At 37.4% G+C, this 19,318-nt stretch overlaps 1 protein-coding gene across 1 annotated transcript in view; it reads right to left on the bottom strand.

The window, feature by feature from the left end:
- DOCK9 (dedicator of cytokinesis 9) overlaps window positions 1-19,318 on the bottom strand; it is a 107,847-nt gene that overhangs the window by 83,218 nt on the left and 5,311 nt on the right. The window contains exons 2-5 of the mRNA XM_035898113.1: window positions 12,214-12,330; window positions 6,339-6,428; window positions 4,580-4,662; window positions 3,388-3,457 (exon numbers count right to left, since the gene is read on the bottom strand). Of these exons, the coding sequence (XP_035754006.1) occupies window positions 3,388-3,457; window positions 4,580-4,662; window positions 6,339-6,428; window positions 12,214-12,330 (360 nt within the window). The remainder of the gene's footprint in view (window positions 1-3,387; window positions 3,458-4,579; window positions 4,663-6,338; window positions 6,429-12,213; window positions 12,331-19,318) is intronic.

Genomic DNA, 19,318 nt, shown 5'->3' with positions numbered 1-19,318 from the left:
ATAGTTCTCAAACCATATTGCTTTATATGTATTACTTCAAAGACATTACTTAAGAATTTGCAGAGAACTAAGTCTCAAACTCTTGAACTGGATCTGCTCTTTTACAGATCAGAATCAAAGCTTTTTAAAGAGAACAAGACCAAACTCGTCAGTAATGGCAAGTTCACAAACAGTAGATCCAATGCCTGCATCACACATCACACCCTAATTAGAACAGTACCAAGCTGACTTTACCATGGTTACCAGTTGACATAACCCATTTGGATGCAACAAAAACATTAATTAGATGTATATGAAAATTTTCAACCATCTAGAGGAGAAATACTCCTGATAATTTATTATCAAAACATTGAAAATTAGCTCAGTATCCAGTTGAAAACAAAACCACAAAACTTCTTTGAGTGCCTCAACTACTTTTTCTAAATCCTTTTCTCAGCTATTAAGAGAACACACAACAAAAAGTGATTACATATGGGGGACAGAGTCATTAGTTCAACAACTGCATATTAAAACCAAATTTTGGAATAATATGAATTAGTTTCTGGAACCAAATCAATGAACATTCTGGAAAAAGTTACTAGTTAATTTATTTACAGCTTATTTAGTCTGTCTAGCTTGCATATTCATATGCATATGCACATGTGAACTTCCAAAAACTGCAAACAGAAGGGAAAAGATGCATCAATCTGTTCCTTCAAAAATTCCAGTCAGCTTAATACTATGAAAGTTAGGCCCAGGAAGGATGACATGGACATCAACTATCAGAGCATCAGATATAATGCCCCAGAAGCACAGACCAGAAATATCCAGCAAATTTTCATGTGTGCCTGTGAGTCTCACTGTCCAAGCGATAGTCTACTCACTTCATATTTTCAAGTCATTAGCCCTCACCCCAGTTCTATTACCTAGATAAGCATTTTCTTGTACAACTATCAAGATACAGAGACAACAACTTAAAACACTGGGTTTCCAACTATGATTCTCTACCTCCGCTGCTGGGAGTTATCCTCAAGTGTAAGATGATTAATAGATGATGAGTTATTGTCAAAACAAAACAACCAATGCTTGGCACAAAACCACCAATGTTTTTCTGTGATTTCACAAACCATACATAGGATCACCTGACATAACAAGAATTCCTTCATTTCCTGTGTTAACAAAAATAAAGATTTAGCTCTGTTAAGACTCTTTTTCCAGTTCCAAGTCTCTGAGGTGCACTGTTTCCCAACTCTGTTGTGTTGAGCTGCATGCTGTTTTATAACAATAAAACTGACTGTCATTTGGGCCTCTCTAGTTACACCGTTTCTTTCTGTCAGGCAGAATCTCTGCCTACAGAGCCAAAAAGCTACTGAGTCTTTCCATCTGACCATCTGTTCATACAAAGGAACCCAGAAGCCAGTTGTTAACACACGACTTTTACACTGAAAACATACTTCCTGTTTCCAACCGGTAAGTTAATTTCCTCACTTTTATTATTACTGCTGCACACTGTGCTTCACTTTTTTTTTTTTTTTTTTAAAACAATCTTTCCCACAAACTCGGCTCCAAAATTTACTTCAACAGCAACTGTTTCAACAAAAACAATTCCTTATCTTGATCCCATACCCCAGGCTGCATTAAAAATTCCGTTTACAAACATCAACCTGATGGCCTGACAGGCCAAATTAGTTTTGCAAAGGTAATTCTCTCCTTTTTATCGATGCCAGATAATTAATCTTTATCTGGTTTTCCTCCAATTTTTAATCACTTGCAGCTTTTTGTTTCCTATCATTCTCTTAATAAATCAGCTTTCTTAAAAGAAAAAAACAAACAAATGCAAAACAAAAAGAAGAGCAAACAACTTTTAATCTAAGATTCGCCTATATGCTTTTTGGCATACAAAGATGTGAATGTTTGAAAGAAAAACCTCTTGCATTAATTCTTCCCTTGAGGAAAGAATTTATGGTGTGTGTCCCCTATTCCCATTAAGCTCTCTTTTCTTGCTAGTATTTTTTTTTCTTGTTTACATTTTAAGTTCCTCAAAGAGTAGCAGACCTCTTCTCCAGTGACTGTACCTTTGAAAGAGATATGATGGTCCTGCCTGCTCTAACAGGAAACTGGGCAGAAGGAAACCGGAAGTCCTCTCCAGTTATACTTCCTAGTAAAACACATACCACCTGATAAGAGCCAAGCTATAGTTTTTCAGTGTTCAACTGACCCAGGCCATAAATATTTTTCCTAGTAACTATCACATCCAATTACAACATCATTTCATCTTTTTCATATTTAACTCATTGTTTTCTAAAACACTTCTGTTGTCAGAACTATTATCACAGTAAATAATGCCAAGTCTTTTTTTATTTCAGTATAATAGAAATCGCATTATTCCCATCTTACAAATAGGAAGACTTGGATACAGATGCATGGACTTATTTGTCCAAATACCACAGTGCAGATGAACAACAGTGTTGGAGAAATGGCATCCAGAGCCTATCCGTTCAGGAATCTACCTATTCAGATGCACTCCCTGAACTACTTTTTCACATTTAATCCAGGAAAACTTTTAAGGAACTACTTTTATTTCATATGCAGCAGTTCTGAATACAAGTAATTTAGAAGCAAAGTAACTGTCAAAGGGTAAAACCTACAAAAAATAATTTTATTTTATTCTTTTCTGTGATGCAAGAGTTCAAGTACTCGTAAGAAAAGAAAACACTGGCATTTGAACACTGTGGTTTGAAACAGGGTGTGGTAAAAATTAAATAAATCATACAAATAACAGAAGCAGTTACTGAAAAAACATCTTTGACTTTTGAAATGTACTTGAAAACTGCTTGAGGCTATAGATCTCTGGTTTCCCTAAGCCAATGACAAAAAAGAAATCACCTTAGAGTTTTAGTAAATTTTCGGGGGGATTTTTTCCCCATGATGGACCTCCAGGTCTTATCCTATATTCAAACTTGTGACAAACTAATTTTAACTCACAACTGTATACTATACTATCATACATGCTTAAGTGTGTGTACTGTCATGTTGGAACAGATTCACATGATTTTACTCAACTTTGTGATTAAACTGCATGAAATATTTCTTTCTATAGACTCATCTACACAGAAACAGTATAAAACAAGACAGATTTTATGAAAGCTGAAGGATTATATGTCACCAAATATTAGAACTTCAATTTCACCATCTGTCAAAACTTGTTCTACTCACATGACAGATGTCAGGAGTACAAGGCTATTTGAAAGGAGATAGGTAAAATAACTACATTTGTTTCCCAATCAGGCTGTTCAAAGTAATTTCTGTTTTCATTTACTAACATCAACACTTAATCCAACCTGTAATCTCTCTTTACCCAACATTTTTACTGAAAGAAGAGAAAGTAAGGAATTACTATTATCTCACCTCATCTTTATCTGCTTCTTCATCCACTTCATATAAATGAACTGGAAGCTTCTCCGATTTTGTCCCTTTACTAGGAAAGAAAAAGCTTCTAAAATACTAGAAATTTTGTGATTATTTAGGAATTTTATAGCTGCAAAAATAGCGGTGTTATTTTCCTAACAGAAGAGGAAAAAGCACACAAATAACTGAGTAAAAGCATGTATTTTTCATTAAAAATATTTCTTAGCCAGCAATTTTCCTAATTTGCACATCTGTCCCCACAGTCTTTCTGTTCTGCTTGTCACTGTCCTTATGTGTAACTGAAGAGAACCAAATGCCTTATCATTCACTGCACTCCTGACATCTTAGGAGCAAGAATTCATACCTGCAACCATCGGCTCCCTCTAAGTCAATGCATTTATTTCAATTCCTATCAACTATTGTGGTTTCTGTTCAGGGCGAGTAAAAACCAGGTAGTGACTTTTACAAAACCTGTGAGTATATCAGAACTTTTCACAGGGAAAGAAAGCTATTTTTTAACTGACAGATGCAGGAGAGTAGGTAGGGAAGACAGATCTTCCAGAGTTGTGGGATGTAGAGTTTTCAGCCACTCTCAGATACTTTAAGTTAAGCATCTAATCTCTATACTCTCCCTACAAAATTTTGAAAAAGTTGGAAAAGATTGCTCTAGCAGATGGTTTAGAAAGTCTGTAATAGATGCAGATTAGGCTTTTGCTTTGAATCATCCTGTGAAAATCTGCACTAGTTCAAACACTTGCTCTAACCATCTCAGTTAGGTTCTACTCCCTAAGCTCCTAGAGGGAGTTCCAAAAGCTGCCTCTGAAGCTACAAAACCAGGGTATCACCATTTTAGTTTCATCTAAACATTAGCCTGTTTTAGTTATCATACCTACATTCATATTGTCAATGATACAATTTCTTGTTTTGACTTTCTTATTAATAAGGCAGTGTTATTACGGTATCTTTCCAGAAAATGGTTTAACAAGATTCTACACCTTCAATTTCATCAATATAAATTCCACTCAACAAATCTTTATCACCTCTACTGACTATTAAACATTGATATAGCATATTTCATGTTACATAGTACATGTATTAATAAATATCTGTAACAAATACATTTCTATTAAATACAGTTAAAGTTCCTTCACAAATTCAAAAACTTTATTATACCACCAGATAACATACATACTTTGGAAGCTGTCGAAACTCTCCTGAGTAATCTTCATATCTATAGTTAACAACATGCCAGTCTGAGTTGTAGGTTTTGATGCACTGTTTTAATGAAAACCAAATGTCAGTATTAATTTGAAGAGGATCAACAGCATTCCCTAGACACACACACAAAAAACCTCTTCATATATGGCTGTTTATGAACTACTATGGTTACATGCTGATCTCTGAAAATTCTGTACACTTCCCTTTTGTGACACAGTTTAGTGCAATACAGCTTTTTGCAACAAGTGATATGTTTCAATAGAAAATGTTATCATCTGCTAGACATGTATTTTATAAAACCACAAAATGGTGAATATACTCAGCATCTGGATTAACCATCTTCAGTTGTCTGAAAAGTTAAAGCAGCATTTCACTGCAGCTGAAAACATGACTGAGCCTTTAAAAAACTCAGCATTAAAATACAGATACATTATTAAAATAGAATATTCAATTTTGCATACTGATACAGAGAAACTAAAACCATTTTTTTCCTTAAATTTATACTTCTAGTGCCATTAAACTAATATTTAAATTTAAACTGCATGCTTGCAGCTGTTGAAAAGCAATTATGTCATTAAGCTCTGGTCTAGATCACAGGAAATACCGTTTTCCTCCACCCATATTGCTACAACATAAAAGTACTGATTTATCTTGGCTTTGACCAAAGTAACATAAAACTGACAAAACCTGTTGCCAGAAACCACATGGTACAAAATTTTATATGTTACATAAATAGACTTACATGTAGACAAACATGGCATCTAATAATTGAAAAATATTTCCTTTATATTTCAAAATACAAAGTTAATACTTGCCAGGTAATTGCTTCTGCAGAAACTCATTAAACTTTGTTAATTACCTATAACATTCCTCCCTCTTTGTCTACCTTCTTCAAATTTATCTTCGAACTGTTTAGGTTAGGCATTAAGGGTATGTATCACTGTGGATAAATCACTCTGAGGTCTGAGGTAGATTCAGCTACTGGAGCTCCTTCAGTTTTCTTGGAATTACAACAGACATCTACTTGTTTCAGATGTTAAAAAGTTAGCTTTAAGTATATCAGTAGAAAACCAGTAGATAATGTAAAAAAAGGCAAAAATTTTTAACCTTTCGTTCCTAAAATGCTTCAACAAGACACTAAATGAGACATCACAGTCAGAATCAAGGGAATGCAAACATAAGCAAGCATTTAGGAGAAACTTCAGGCTTGAGGATGTTTCTTCTACATATATCACACAAATTAAGCAGCCACAATAAATTTTTCCCTCTACAAATGTTACTGTTATGAATACCTCTGTTCCAGCAAACTGTACAATAGTATTACGAGCAAACTAAGAACTACTGATGTGAAACACTTTATCAGGAAAAACAAGTCTAAGTTCATTCCAGATATACTACTGCTCCCAATATTATGTATGGAAATCACACATGTTCATCTGGGAAAGCCAAAAGCATGAAGAAGGTAGGGAAGAAGCATCTGCAAAAGCCAATTACGTAAACACAATAATTCAAAGCTATCCTGTAATCCTTCTTTTCCAGACACCAATGGAAAAAATACTAGGTTTTCCTGAAAATTTTCTCTTGAAATTACTGACAAGTAAATGGCAATAAATATTTAATTTTTTTTCCAGGGCGTTTTTTCTTTTTTTCCTGTTTTTTAAATGGTGAATGAAGCAGAAGAATTCAGGTATAATACTGTTATTACACACAGCCACATGCGATTCCAATATTACCTCAGTTACAAACAAGCTTTGAGCTTCCTTCTCTGCATTTTCAGGAACTGTTGAACGAATGTATCGACTCTGCCGCTTCAATAATGCTGTCTGGTAAACACAAAAACAATTACTGAAACTTGCAGTTAAAGGAAAGATGGCGCATTATGGCAATACTCAGTTATATCACTGTAACTAAGACAGAAGCTCAGTCGAAAACATCCTGTGAATCCATGCTGTTTCAGAAGAGCCAATCAATGAGAATTTGCTTTCATTATTCAAAGATTAGCAACGCATTCCTTCTTTCACAGCAAGGGCAAGATTGGAATCAGTGAGAAATAGATGCCATAGAAAAGTGTTTTCCTCTATTTTGTTAACATAGGCAAGAAAATACTAGTAAAAATAATTCTACCATGACAACAAAACTCCAGTATTTTGAAAACAGACATTAAGGTAGCATTATTGCTACATATGAAAACTATTACTACGAAAAGTAACAAACCCACACCAAAACAAGAAAAGTAGTTCAACTGCAGATCTCAGCTGGCAAAAAAATGAGACTTGCACTGTTAAACTGAAGGTTTAGAAAGAAGGCCTGGGTCACTGAAGTATACACTTAGGCTAGAAGGTGTTTTCATGTTTTTGACAGTTTTAGCAAATGTCTCTGTTTCTGAGGTTAAAAAAGAAATTTAATGTATTTTACTGATGTTAAAATCTGGAATGCAATTTTCTGAGCCATCCTAGTCCCCCTTCCCTGTGCTCTAGGGCAAAGCAATGGCAAGATGGCCAGGGTTGTTCTTAAGACAAACATGCTTGTAGGACAAAAAAGTCAATGCTGCAAAGTATGAATCAACAAAATCAGACCTTAGTTCTATCAAGATGAAAAATAAGCAAGTGTAAATTTTTCATATACAAAACAAAAAAAAAAATCTAAAACTAAATCACACACAAAGAAGTAATTCTCAAAATTATTCACTTTATTTTGGGAAATAAGGTGCCAACACCACATTTCCATAGGAAAAAATAACAGCAGAGCTCAAATTTCCAGTGTTTTGTCTAGTGTAGGCAGGTATCTTCCTCAGCAATTCTACACTGAACAACAGGTCCACGTGCAGATATTTTAAGAGGACAGGACTATAGTAGATGCAGGTGAGAGACAGAAGCCAGCCAACACACAAAGTTCCTCAAGTCCATTTGACCTGTCTTCAGACATGTCAATTTTGGTTTGTTATTGCTTAGCCTTTGCCTTCCTCCCTCCTGTATTTTTAACATCGGTGTTTTATATTTTTCTCTCCACTTTGGAGGTGTTCAAGCAGTTTCTGTCACCTGATAAGGTTTACTTCCTACTCTGTAAATTTGATAACGCCCACCTAGTGACAGCACTCTTATTCTGTGCAAGTCTCAGCAGCTACAGTGAACACATAAAGTAAGAAATATTGCTGCTGACACCACATACTCACTGCCAATACCTGTTTTAAAAACTATTTTTTCCTCTTCACACGCTCTTTCCAGTGTTGGCTGTTGAATATGAACTAGTAAAATTTTCCCCCCAAACCACTTCCCCCTCCACATCCCTTTAGGATACTTGAAATTATGGTTATTAACAGTTGATTATTCAAAACATTGGGAAAGGAATAAAAAAAAAAAAAGCCACAGTGTACAAATGTATATATATAATCAATGGAGGTTATTAATAAAGTCCTGTATCTTACTGGTAATATAGGGATTATGCAAAATGCTGGAAAAATGGGGAGAAAAGTACAGGGTTTCAGTTCAATTCAAATTCAATACAATTTCAGTCCTTACTTCAGATGATGTTACACAGGAGCAAATGCTCAAGAAGTAGTGACAGAAATTTTTTTAAAAGAGCCAATGGAAAAGATGGCATGCTGTATGTTAGATCATGCCCTTAAAGCTATTATGTGCCAGAAGAGACTTATCAGTTGTATGGGAAGTATCAGAAGCTGTATTATAAGGTAATTGCCAAACTAAATTGAAGCCTTGATTTAGAATAGTTGGTTAAAGACTCAAGGGAACAAAACAGATTTTAAAAGAAAAAAAGTCACAAATAATTTCTTCAAACATTTAAAAATAAGCTATTGTATTTTGACCAGTTTACTTTGTGCTTTCCAAAATGAGGATGTTAACTTGAACATTTTTTTTTGGCTTGTTCCTTCTACTCAAGATTGCCTTCTTGACGAACAACCTGGATTTACTTTTATTTCTGCAAAGTTGGCATAATATCTATTTTCAGAGGTACTTAACTCACATTAATTAAAAGCCAAGGGCTTTAAGTGAAAATGTGCTAAATCCAATATGGCTCAAAACCAAAAGTAACAAAGGTGAAACAATGTCTAAGATAGGCACCAAAACGCCTTCAAAATAACAGTGGGATAACTTTGCAATGGCATATTTAGTTTGGGTAGGAATGTACCCACTTTGTATTCGCTAGAAGTAAACTTACCCTGTACTGGGAAAAATATTTCCTAGAAGAATGGAGGAAGTAGTCAGAAGTTAGGTATTTTGAAACAAAAGCATTTAGATTCAAGGCACCTTATTGCAAAGTAATGACTACTTTAGTTTTGGGTTAAGGTTTCTTTTCATGATTTACCTGCTATACAGGTAATGTAAATATCACCGATTTCACAGTCGTTGAGCATATGATTTTAATGCGATCCATGAAGGTGGTCTGTTTTAAACTAATGCTGCTTAGTTATGAAGCCATTACATTATTAAGCAAATTACCAAAGTTCAGGTGACTTAGAATAATTATAATAAACCATGAAGAGGCACAAAATTAGATACAAGAGTACCTAATGGATATAGTAATTCAAGGTTATGAAAGAGAAGAGTCTTTCTTCTCAGCAAGAGTCTAGAAGAGGTATACCCTTGAATGACTGACAGTATTGTAATTGAGAGTAGCAAGAACATTAATAGAAAACGTTCCAATGGGTGGTGGGAAAATGGTTCTGTCATCTTAATTAAACAAATACATTATATGGGGACCATAAGAAAACAAACCAACAAAAAAGCAGCTAGAAATGAACAGACTACAAAGCACGAAGGTACTGCACGTTTAGACAGCCTAATTACCAAGAATGAAAGCAAACTCAGTGATGTTAAGAGTAAAAAGGTTCTCCAAACACAGCATGACTGCCCCTATAAATTTGATGAGAACAAGTTAAGGAATATCCTGACTAAGTGAATTCAGTGCAGAAAACTCAGAACTCAAGCTTGTGAAAAGCACCTGAAACAATCTTGAAATGGTAAATTAAAAAATTATGCAAAACGTGAAGAGAAAATTTCTCATAAAGAGCTCTTCTGGAAACTAGAGAAAAGCAAATCTGCTATTATTTGGATATGATGGCATCAAGGAAAATGTAGAAGCTCAAAAGAAAGGATAAAAATTACAAGCCCACTTAATTGGATTTGAAGATCAGCACAAAGCTGGGCAAAAATCATGCTTTTCTGAAAAGTAAATGAGCTGCTACCAAACATACATAAAAGGAGAGAAAACAGGTTTCATAACCTCAGCTAACCAAGTTTAGGATGATGGTAAATGCACTTAAGTGGCAATCTGGAAACTAGATCAGTTGGCTGAAGAATAATCCTTCAATCTTTACGAGTTTTCCCAGAGAAGAGCATTTTCTGCTCCATCCTTGCTCAAATATTTCTTTGGTAGTAGTTTCAGCTTAGGGCTACTTCTGACAGCATGTTGGGAGAACAGTCACAGCTGAACAGAAAAGGGTGACTATGGTTTTTTTTCCTTTCCCTCAGTAGGTAAATAACTTTCATCGGGAGAAAGGAAAAAAAGCAAGCTATACGTGGTCCAAAGAAGTGAACTGCTGTGGAAACTTTCTTTTGTGGTATGGACTAGCAATTAATATCAATTCTCCTTTAAGATTTAGCTTATCTGATGTCATAAGAGTTACAAACTGAATGTGGCACTGGCCATGACTACAGAACAAGACATTAAAACACTTACTACAAAAATCTTGCCTTTGAATTCCTGCAAGTATTGTTACTAATTATATGACGAACACACTAAATTACATTTCAGTTATCTAACTGCATTACCTGAAAAAAAAGTTATCCAAATTATGCACAAACGTTTGTCTCCAATTTCTCCCAAAATAATTTCAACTTTAGCAGAAATTCAGTAGAGTTATCAATCTGCCTCTCTGAAACTACATAACTTCTTCTGTAATCTACCGAGAATTGTAGAAGTGATATCTAGTGCTGAGAAGTGTTTTCTGTGCTGTTTCACGTGCTAGTTTTAAGGCCATGCTGGTAACAAAATAGCCTTACTCCTAATGTCTTTATAAATTATCAGGGCTTGGCTTCCTTTTTAGGCAAGTGTTTTTTAGATTGTAATCAGTTTAACCTAAGCAAGAGGAAAAAACTTTGTAAAAATAAAAACTAAATGCTTTAAGAGGAAATGGCTTGAACAGGCTTTTAGACAATGGTAGGAGTTTCCACCTATAAACTGTTTTATGTGTGTATACAGGTAGTACTAAATACTCTCACTCACTATTTTAAATTCATCTTGGGGGGGAAAGAGGGCAGTATCAAACATTTGAGCTGAACCTACCCAAGAGCTGCCTGCACATGGCGTGACAGCAACAAGTTAAGAAAAAGGAATTAAAATATATATGTGAAGCAGAAAAGCAAATACAGAAAATATGCCATTATTTAAATGCTTCAAATGACGTTGGCAACCAGATCCAGACTAATGGTTTCAAACTGTAAATGATTATGGAAAACTGCACAGGGATAAAATGTTTAACTTGCAAAAAAAAATAAATAAGAACCTAAGTAATTTCTGTTCTCTGACTGTAATATTTTCTTAACACACTGAATGACAGATTTAAACACATCGTGTTGTTGTAAACAAGCTAGCCAGATCAAAGTAGTATTGAAGAGTCATGTGTACAATAAAAATATTTGAAGTTTGTGCCAGCAAATCCTAAAAGGAAATAAAATTTTGATAGCATAATAATAAAGTTCGATAGTACAAACTGGTCTTCATAAGAATCAAGTATAAAATGAGACGCTGCCAAAGACTATATAGGGGAAACCCAGAAAATGTATTCAGACCACACTGCTGAGGGATAAAGAAACAGGAAATCTGACTATATTCCAACCTTGTGACTACCTGAAGGAAATCCTCTGATGTAACACACGCTTACTTTAATGACTGCCCTGATGAAAATCTGACCATAGAATCCAAACAAAGGATGACAAAAGGCATTACAGTTTGTGAACAAAATTCAGTCATTCCCTTTTTAAAGGATCAGGCTGAGCACTATGGGCTAGCTTCAGTCTTATAGGCCTGAGGTTAAGAATTGCAGAAGAGGACACTTGAAACAGCAGTGAAACACTTCAGACATCCCCCAGACTGCTCAAAGAAAATGCCTGAGAATATTCTTGATAGGTTTGTTTCTTCTCCATTGATAATTCAGAGCTCTTCACCAGAATGACCCCTGGTAACTGAACTAGTTAATTAGATAAGAGTATGTTTAGCAGAAGTATCCTTGATTCCTCTTGATCTGCCATACTGAAGAGCCACACTGTAGAAAGGGATCTGGCTGATATAGCCCATACAGGCTTTTCAGTCCCAAAGCCAATACCTGATGTAGGGCATCATCCTGAGTGGTCTAGCATTCAAACACTAGTATTATTAGATAATGTTCACAGGCAGTACAACTTCCTTTTGGAAGAAGGCTTACTTGCAGTCCTTCAAAACTTTCACATGTGGCTGAGAACACAGGAAGCCCAGACCTGCCCAAATACCTGTAGCTTGCCAAAATCAAAATTTTTAGCTCAGAGTGGGAAGGCTGTAACTAGAATTATTCATGTAAGAATCAGTGATAATGAAGCTCGCGGAGTAAATTACCTGGAAGTCCTCATAAGGGAACAGTAGCATCTCACGTAAAGCATCATTCAAAATCTGCGTTTTCCTCTGAACAATGACATTTTCATAGTCTATTGGTTCTATGAGCTTTGGTTTTGCCTAGGGAGAAAAAAAAAAGAAAACAAATTCAGATATACTGAGGAAAAATTACAATTGGTGACTCATTTTAAGAAGTCACTCCTTAAAAAAATTGGCAGAATGGTATTTCATCTACATTAAAAAATTACAGTATTCAAAAATGCAGAGTTTGTCACGTGATACCATATGTATAAGCGGAACTGATAATTACAGAGACAAGCAAGCCATTTGCCTCAGAAGAAAGAAATAGAACTAATTCACAAAACACACAAATCAGAGCTTATCAGGATAATCATGTATGTATTTTCACTGCAAAAAAGTTACAGAGAAATCACTGACCTCTTACATTGGTGGTTACCTTTGCTTGATACTGCCCAGAAAGCTCTGATACAGGTTCAGTAGGGATTAAAACAATCCTAATTCAAAGCTAGGATTGAAGTTTGTTTTAATTCAGTAGTAATGTTTTAATTCAGTACTCCTGCAGTAAGAGTAGGCTAATTGACATTCCTCCTCTACAGTTTTTTCAAAACTCCCATAGGCCATTTGCTTCCTCTTAATTGCTTGAGTAGCTTTCATCAGTTACTATACATTGATTCAACATTTAAACCCTACACCACTGTCAAGGCACTGCAGCTGGCTGTGCACAATCAGACAGAGAAAAACTTTCACCCTGCCAAGCATTCGATTAAGCAGTCAGATGGCAAAGCAGGTTTAGAGAGACCTCTCAGTGAGGCAGCCTCGGAGCATGGCAAACTAATGCAAAGCTGGAGTTACAACCTAGCTTGCACTTTCTGCCACTAAAATTGTGTGTCACTGTATCAGACATGAAATTACCTTTTTTTTGGTTGTGTTTTTGTTTTTTTGTTTTGTTTTTTACAAGTGGCAATCACAAGAGACTTTCCAATTGATACTTTATTCAGATCAGTGGTACTAATTTCAAAGTAAGTGATAATAAACATAAGAATAGCAGCGACACTAGCTTATGCCATTATTATAGCTGATCAGATGAGATTTATATATATATATATTTGCATAACCTATATTAATAACCTTTCAAATTCTAGCTCTACTGCACTGTCGCAAATACGTGTCTTTACACAATTTGATTTAGTCGCAGTTTAGAATGTATTTATGCCTTTATGGTGAATCACAGGATTGAATTGTGATATTTTAATAGCACTCAATCATCGGTGGATTAACAAAGTGATTCAACAAAATTTGTTTTAATCAAAACAGCGACTTAGTTAAAGATTTGAAAATTGCAAGGTTCACTCTATCCGTACATGGAAGAAGTGCACCACCAAAATCCACCCCGTGACTAAGGTGGCCGTGTGCTCACCTCTTGCCTCTGTGCCTGGAAACAGATTTATGCCATACTCCAGTTGTAATTTGAGGGAAATTTTTGGTTGTTTTGCTTAATTATCAATGTTTGGTTAAATGTGATTGAACAGCATTATATATATGTGAGAAGGTTTTTGTAATAACGCCAGCCATTTAGCTATTTTTCCACACTCTAATGTATAGAACTGTATTCAACAACAAATATAATGCAATAAAAATGAGTAAGATTTCAATGGGATGCCATAGTCAATCCAGAATTCCTGTTGCTATTGCTGACCATCCAAATAAGGTATCCCACTAGTGATGTTCCCCATCCTTTTTCACTCCTTCTAGAATACGATGTATCTTTCCCATATCACGATGGATGGTAATCAGAGTTCTTTGTCCATTGTTCCAAATTTGCTTTACTAATTGATTCAGGTCATTGTGTTATAACATTTTTTTCCACCAACATGAGATTCATTCCAATGGGGGTAGGTAATAAATCTTGATATGATGTATAATTAGATTGTAACAATCGGTGGTTTGCGACAAGAGCTGAATAGTTAAAGTCGCATCTGATGATTTTGGTAAAATTACAAATACAGATATTTGAGTGATTGTATATATATATCTATAGTGGAGTTGTCTATAGATACAGAATTACAAAGGGTTCCCAAAGTCATCCGCTTCCAACATATATAAGCACAGTTTCAGGGGTTTCATCAGGATGTATTTCAAAATGACAGACGCTTGGTTCAGTGTCAAGACAAATGCCTTGGGCCTTACTGGTATTACTTTCACAAATAAATTCCTGTTGTTCCTGGATAACACATGCATCATCAATAGTTTGCCATTCATTCCCATTTTGTTGGGCCCATACTCTATGTTCTAATGGATAGAGGACTGTTTCATTGTAATTTAATCCCAGTGGAATGATTGGGTATATGGTGTATACCGAAGCATTGCACATTGTTAATACAAAAGCTGTGGCTTCGCTGTCAGTAGGGTACAGGTAAAATTGATTAGACGCCACCAGGTTTTGAATTCCCTTTCAAACTGAGTTGCATTATCCCAGATTACCTTTCAAATTCCCATGGGTAAAGTGCTCTCTTTGTCTTCTCTTACAATTGTTGTTACAGTAGATTGTATCCACCACTGGGCTTGAATTCAACTAAGAGTGAGAGAGACACTAACTTCAGCTGTGCCTAGCCCATCCATGATTAGTTGGTGGTCTTTTTCATTAATTCTTTCCCACTTAGGTAATATGTCAGCTACAAGCCATTGACTAATTCCCAATGCTAACAAAGACCGCAATGGGCATCCTAATTTGTTCAAGTCATTTGTTTTCATTGTTGCCCTTGATATAGGTTCATTTTATTTCTTCCCTGTTAAAAATAAAAAATTGTTTCAGTGGGGAAGGCTGAACAGGTTACCCCTTTTATGATGCAGGACAAACCTACCTAGTACTGATCCTATGTGTTGTACCACTGTTAACATTTGAATTAGGGAGTGCAGGAGCTGCTTGGAGTAAACGCACTGTAGCCTCCAGATCTTTAACGGGGTTAAGGTTAATATTTGAACCAAAGGACCATACACCGCCACCCACAAGATGCCAGGTTCAGCCATTCAAAACATCAAAACCCAAAATATTTTCATTGTGATCTTTTACTGCAAAGTGAGTAGACAGCATGTGCTTTTCACCTGGGAACCATAAATTAACTTTTGCAGTTTGGCAAACAGCACTTGCTCCATTCACTTCAGTAATTTTAACTCTTTGCCATCCAGATCATATACCCAGCTTCTTAGCATCTTGTTGTGTCAAAAATGAAATTTGCGCTCCCATATCTATTAGGAATCCCAATAATTCTTGTCAAGGACCAATTAAAATATATGGGCCATTATTATTTATCCATTGATAGGATTCCACATGCTGGACAGACAGACCCAATTGTCATCCAGGCACTATTCATTTTTTGATCTCGGATTTTGGGGAAGGAAAGGGTTATCACCCCCTCTGGGAGATGGCGATGAGTGTTGGGAATGTTTTATCTCTGATCATGTGTTTGAAATGCATTAATTAGACCTTTGATAATGCTGGTAGGTTGTCTCTGAATTGCAGCTCTCTGAATGCCTAACATCAATGCTTGATTATATAGTTCTCTCCCTCTCTGAGTCCTAGGGCAACTATCAATGGGTTTCGGTTCCTGGGAACTATTTTGGGGTGATTGTTTAATTTGCCCGATGTTACATCAGATAGATCAGCCCATCCCATTTCTAGCCCATGGTTTATGATGTCATGCAATTAACACTGCCCAGGCTTGGGGCAGTGTCATGCCCAATGTTGTCAGGGGCTGACTGATTGTTCCTGTTCTGCTCCCTGCCTTGACCAGTCAACTGGTGTTTCTAGTACAGATAGTGCCACTCCCTGCCTCGGCCATATAGGAGTTCCTGGTATGGTTTAAGGGGTGCTTAACCTTCCAACTCATTACACAAATGCCAAGGTCTGGTGGGAATTCCTAATATCGTAAAGCAGTCCAAGAAAAAAAAGGGGGGTGGAGCAGGCGGCAGGGGGATGCACCACCACATGCACAGAAGAAATATCTTTATGTCTAGCAGACCTCAAAGGGTTGTAAGTGAATGGGGCTACATCTGCCTGGCAACAGGTCACCAGCCATGTTCTTCAGGGTTCAATTCTGGGGCCAGTCCTGTTCAATGTATTTATCAATGATCTGGATGCAGGAGTTGAATGCACCATTAGCAAGTTTGCTGATGATACCAAACTGGGAGGTGCTGTTGACTCTCTTGAGGGACAAGACGCCTTGCAGAGGGATCTAGATAAGATTGAAGCATTGGGATATGATTAATGGGATGCAATTTAACAAGTCAAAATACAAGATTCTGCACCTAGGATGGAGTAATGCCAGGCACAAGTATGGGTTGGGAGCGGCTGGAGAGCAGGCCTGCAGAAAGGGATCTGGGGGTGCTGGTCGGCAGCAGGCTCAGTCTGAGTCAGTTGTGTGCCCTGGCAGCCAGGAGGGCAAACCCCATCCCGCAGTGCACCAAACACAGCATCACCAGATGGTCAAAAGCAGAGATTATCCCACTGTATTCAGTGTTGGTGAGGCCTTGCCTGAAGTACTGTGTGCAGTTCTGGGCCCCACAATTTAAGAAGGATGTGAAGGTCCTTGCAGGCATCCAGAGGAGGGCAACAAAGCTGGTCAATGGGCTAGAAGGCACCTCCTGTGAGGAGTGGCTGAGGACCTCATAGGCTTGTCTGGTTTGGAGAAAAGGAGGCTGAGGGGTTGCTCTCTGCAGCTTCCTGAGGAGGGAAAGTGGAAAGGGAGGTGCTGAGCTCTTCCCCCTGGGATCCAGTGATAGGACGCATAGGAATGGTTCAAAGCTGCACCAAGGGAGGTTTAGACTGGACGTTAGGAAGCATTTCTTTACCAAGAGGGTGGTCAGACACTGGAACAGGCTTCCTAGAGAGGTGGTTGATGCCCCAAGCCTGTCAGTGTTTAAGAGACATTTGGACAATGCCCTTAACAACAGGCTTTAACTTTTGGCCAGCCCTGAATTTGTCGGGTGGCTGGACTAGAAGATTGTCAGGTCCCTTCCAACTGCAAGTCTGTTCTATTCTATATTCTATTCTAATCATTAGTATATCAATAATATTCCTGGGAAACCATACAGGTCTTTTCTTCATCTAAAAGTGAATCAAATAAATTCCTTTTTCAAGGAATTAGGAAAGCTTTAGTCAGAGAAGGTCACCAAAGTTTTCAGGCTTAGTTCATAGGCTATTCAAAAGTTACTTGGGATTCCCTCACATCTACCATATGGTAGTTTTACTGTTATGAAAAATGCAATAACATAACAGAGCATAACAGCTGAAAAGGGCAAAAAAAGCAAAATCTACCAAACGTACCAAAAAATTTTCAACAAAATGCAGCTTTGTCAATGAAAATAGCTACCATTTACAATCACACTGGAAGAGTTTACTAAAACTTCAGAAGCTATCTAACAACATGCTCAGCACAGGCCAATACATGCTGAGCTTGCCATCTTTCTCCTCAGACGAGATGGAGAACAGCTGTCCAGTTCACTGTATATTGTACCCCAACACATTTTGAGACCTTAGCACCTGAACCACAGCTGCTGCTATGTCTTCTCCTCTCATTCATGAGCATGGCTTATCACAAAGCCAAGAACACCAGTGCCCATGAGAAAAGGCTTAAGCTTATATTCATGCACACACCTGTAGTTGAAGTGGTTGGACCATTTTAATTTAGCTCAAAAATATGAGAAGCACATAAACACAGCATAAGAAAAGGTTACATTTTCTCTAATGTACTAATTACAAAAAATATTTTGGTTGCAAGAAAACTTTATGTTAAGTCTACCTTTCAGACTGCTGCAATGAATCCCAAGCTACTGAAATGGTGTGCTCCGAGCTTCCTTAGTACTCAGAAGGCCAGATGCACCTTCACCCAACTATGTGACACATTTCCTAGACGCAGGCTCTACCAAATTACCCCTCCACAAGATCTCAGGTTGAACAGCCCCACTGTGCCACACTGTCATAACAAGTTCTGATTCCAAAGAAATTCCAGTAAGTTCACCTACCCTCTTCCAACTTTTCACGAAGGCAATAACTATCCAGTATAAAACTGCTTCCTTAAGCACAGGAAGGAGATGGGGACAACAGAGCATCAAGAGCCCCTCAAACACTACTGCTCTTTAAATGAAGTATAAGACAACAATTATCATTCAGAAAGCACAACCTCCTTTGCTCATCTTTCTCCAAGGCAAGCAAGATGCTCACCTGTCAATTGCTGAGCTGGAGCACTTGTGCAGTATACTCTTATGTTTAAAAAAGGTTTAGAGACTGCTACAGTACTACAGCCAAGTTGGTCCATTTGGTCAAGCTGGTCTTTACCACATGACCATTACTTCTGAAGAAGTGAGAAATGATATGCAATGTGCTGCAGCAACAGGTTGATTGAAGTGTGGTGCAGGATGACTGACCTTTAGGAAAACCAAAATAAATACTCCAGGTTAAACTGGGTCTAAGAAATTAGTAGGGGAGAAAGACCATTTGAGTTGTGTATAGAATCAATCTCTTCTGTTAGCTAAAGATTTGGCTTCACAATTGGCTTAAATTAATTGAAAGGAGATCTGACACTGGCATGTCAACTGCACCACTCAGCTTAGTGTCATCGGCAAATTTGCTGAGGGTACACTCGATCTCGCTATGTCATTGATGAAAACATTAAACAGCACCGGTCCCAGTACGGACCCCTGAGGGAGACTCGTCACCGGTCTCCATCCGGACATCAAGCCATTGACCACTACCCTCTGGGCCCACCCAGCCAGTTCCTTATCCACCAAACAGTCCACCCATCAAATCCATAGCTCTCCAATTTAGAGAAAAGGATGTTGTGGGGGACTGTGCCAAAGGCTTTGCAGAAGTCAAGATAGATGGCATCCGTTGGTTTTCCCTTGTCCACTGTTGTTGTCACACCATCATAGAAAGCCACTAGGTTCGTCAGGCAGGACTTGCGCCTTCACCCCTTGGCGAAGCCATGCTGGCTATCTTGAATCACCTCCCTGGCCTCCAAGTGCCTTAGCATAGCTTCTAGGAGGATCTGTTCCATAATCTTCCCAGGCACAGAGGTGAGGCTGACAGGTC

This window comes from Egretta garzetta, unplaced genomic scaffold (assembly GCF_000687185.1).
Source record: "Egretta garzetta isolate BGI_Z169 unplaced genomic scaffold, ASM68718v1 scaffold257, whole genome shotgun sequence".
Classification (NCBI taxonomy): Eukaryota; Metazoa; Chordata; class Aves; order Pelecaniformes; family Ardeidae; genus Egretta; species Egretta garzetta.
Note: the sequence above shows the minus strand (reverse complement) of the source record. Positions and strands in the feature narration are given on the sequence as shown.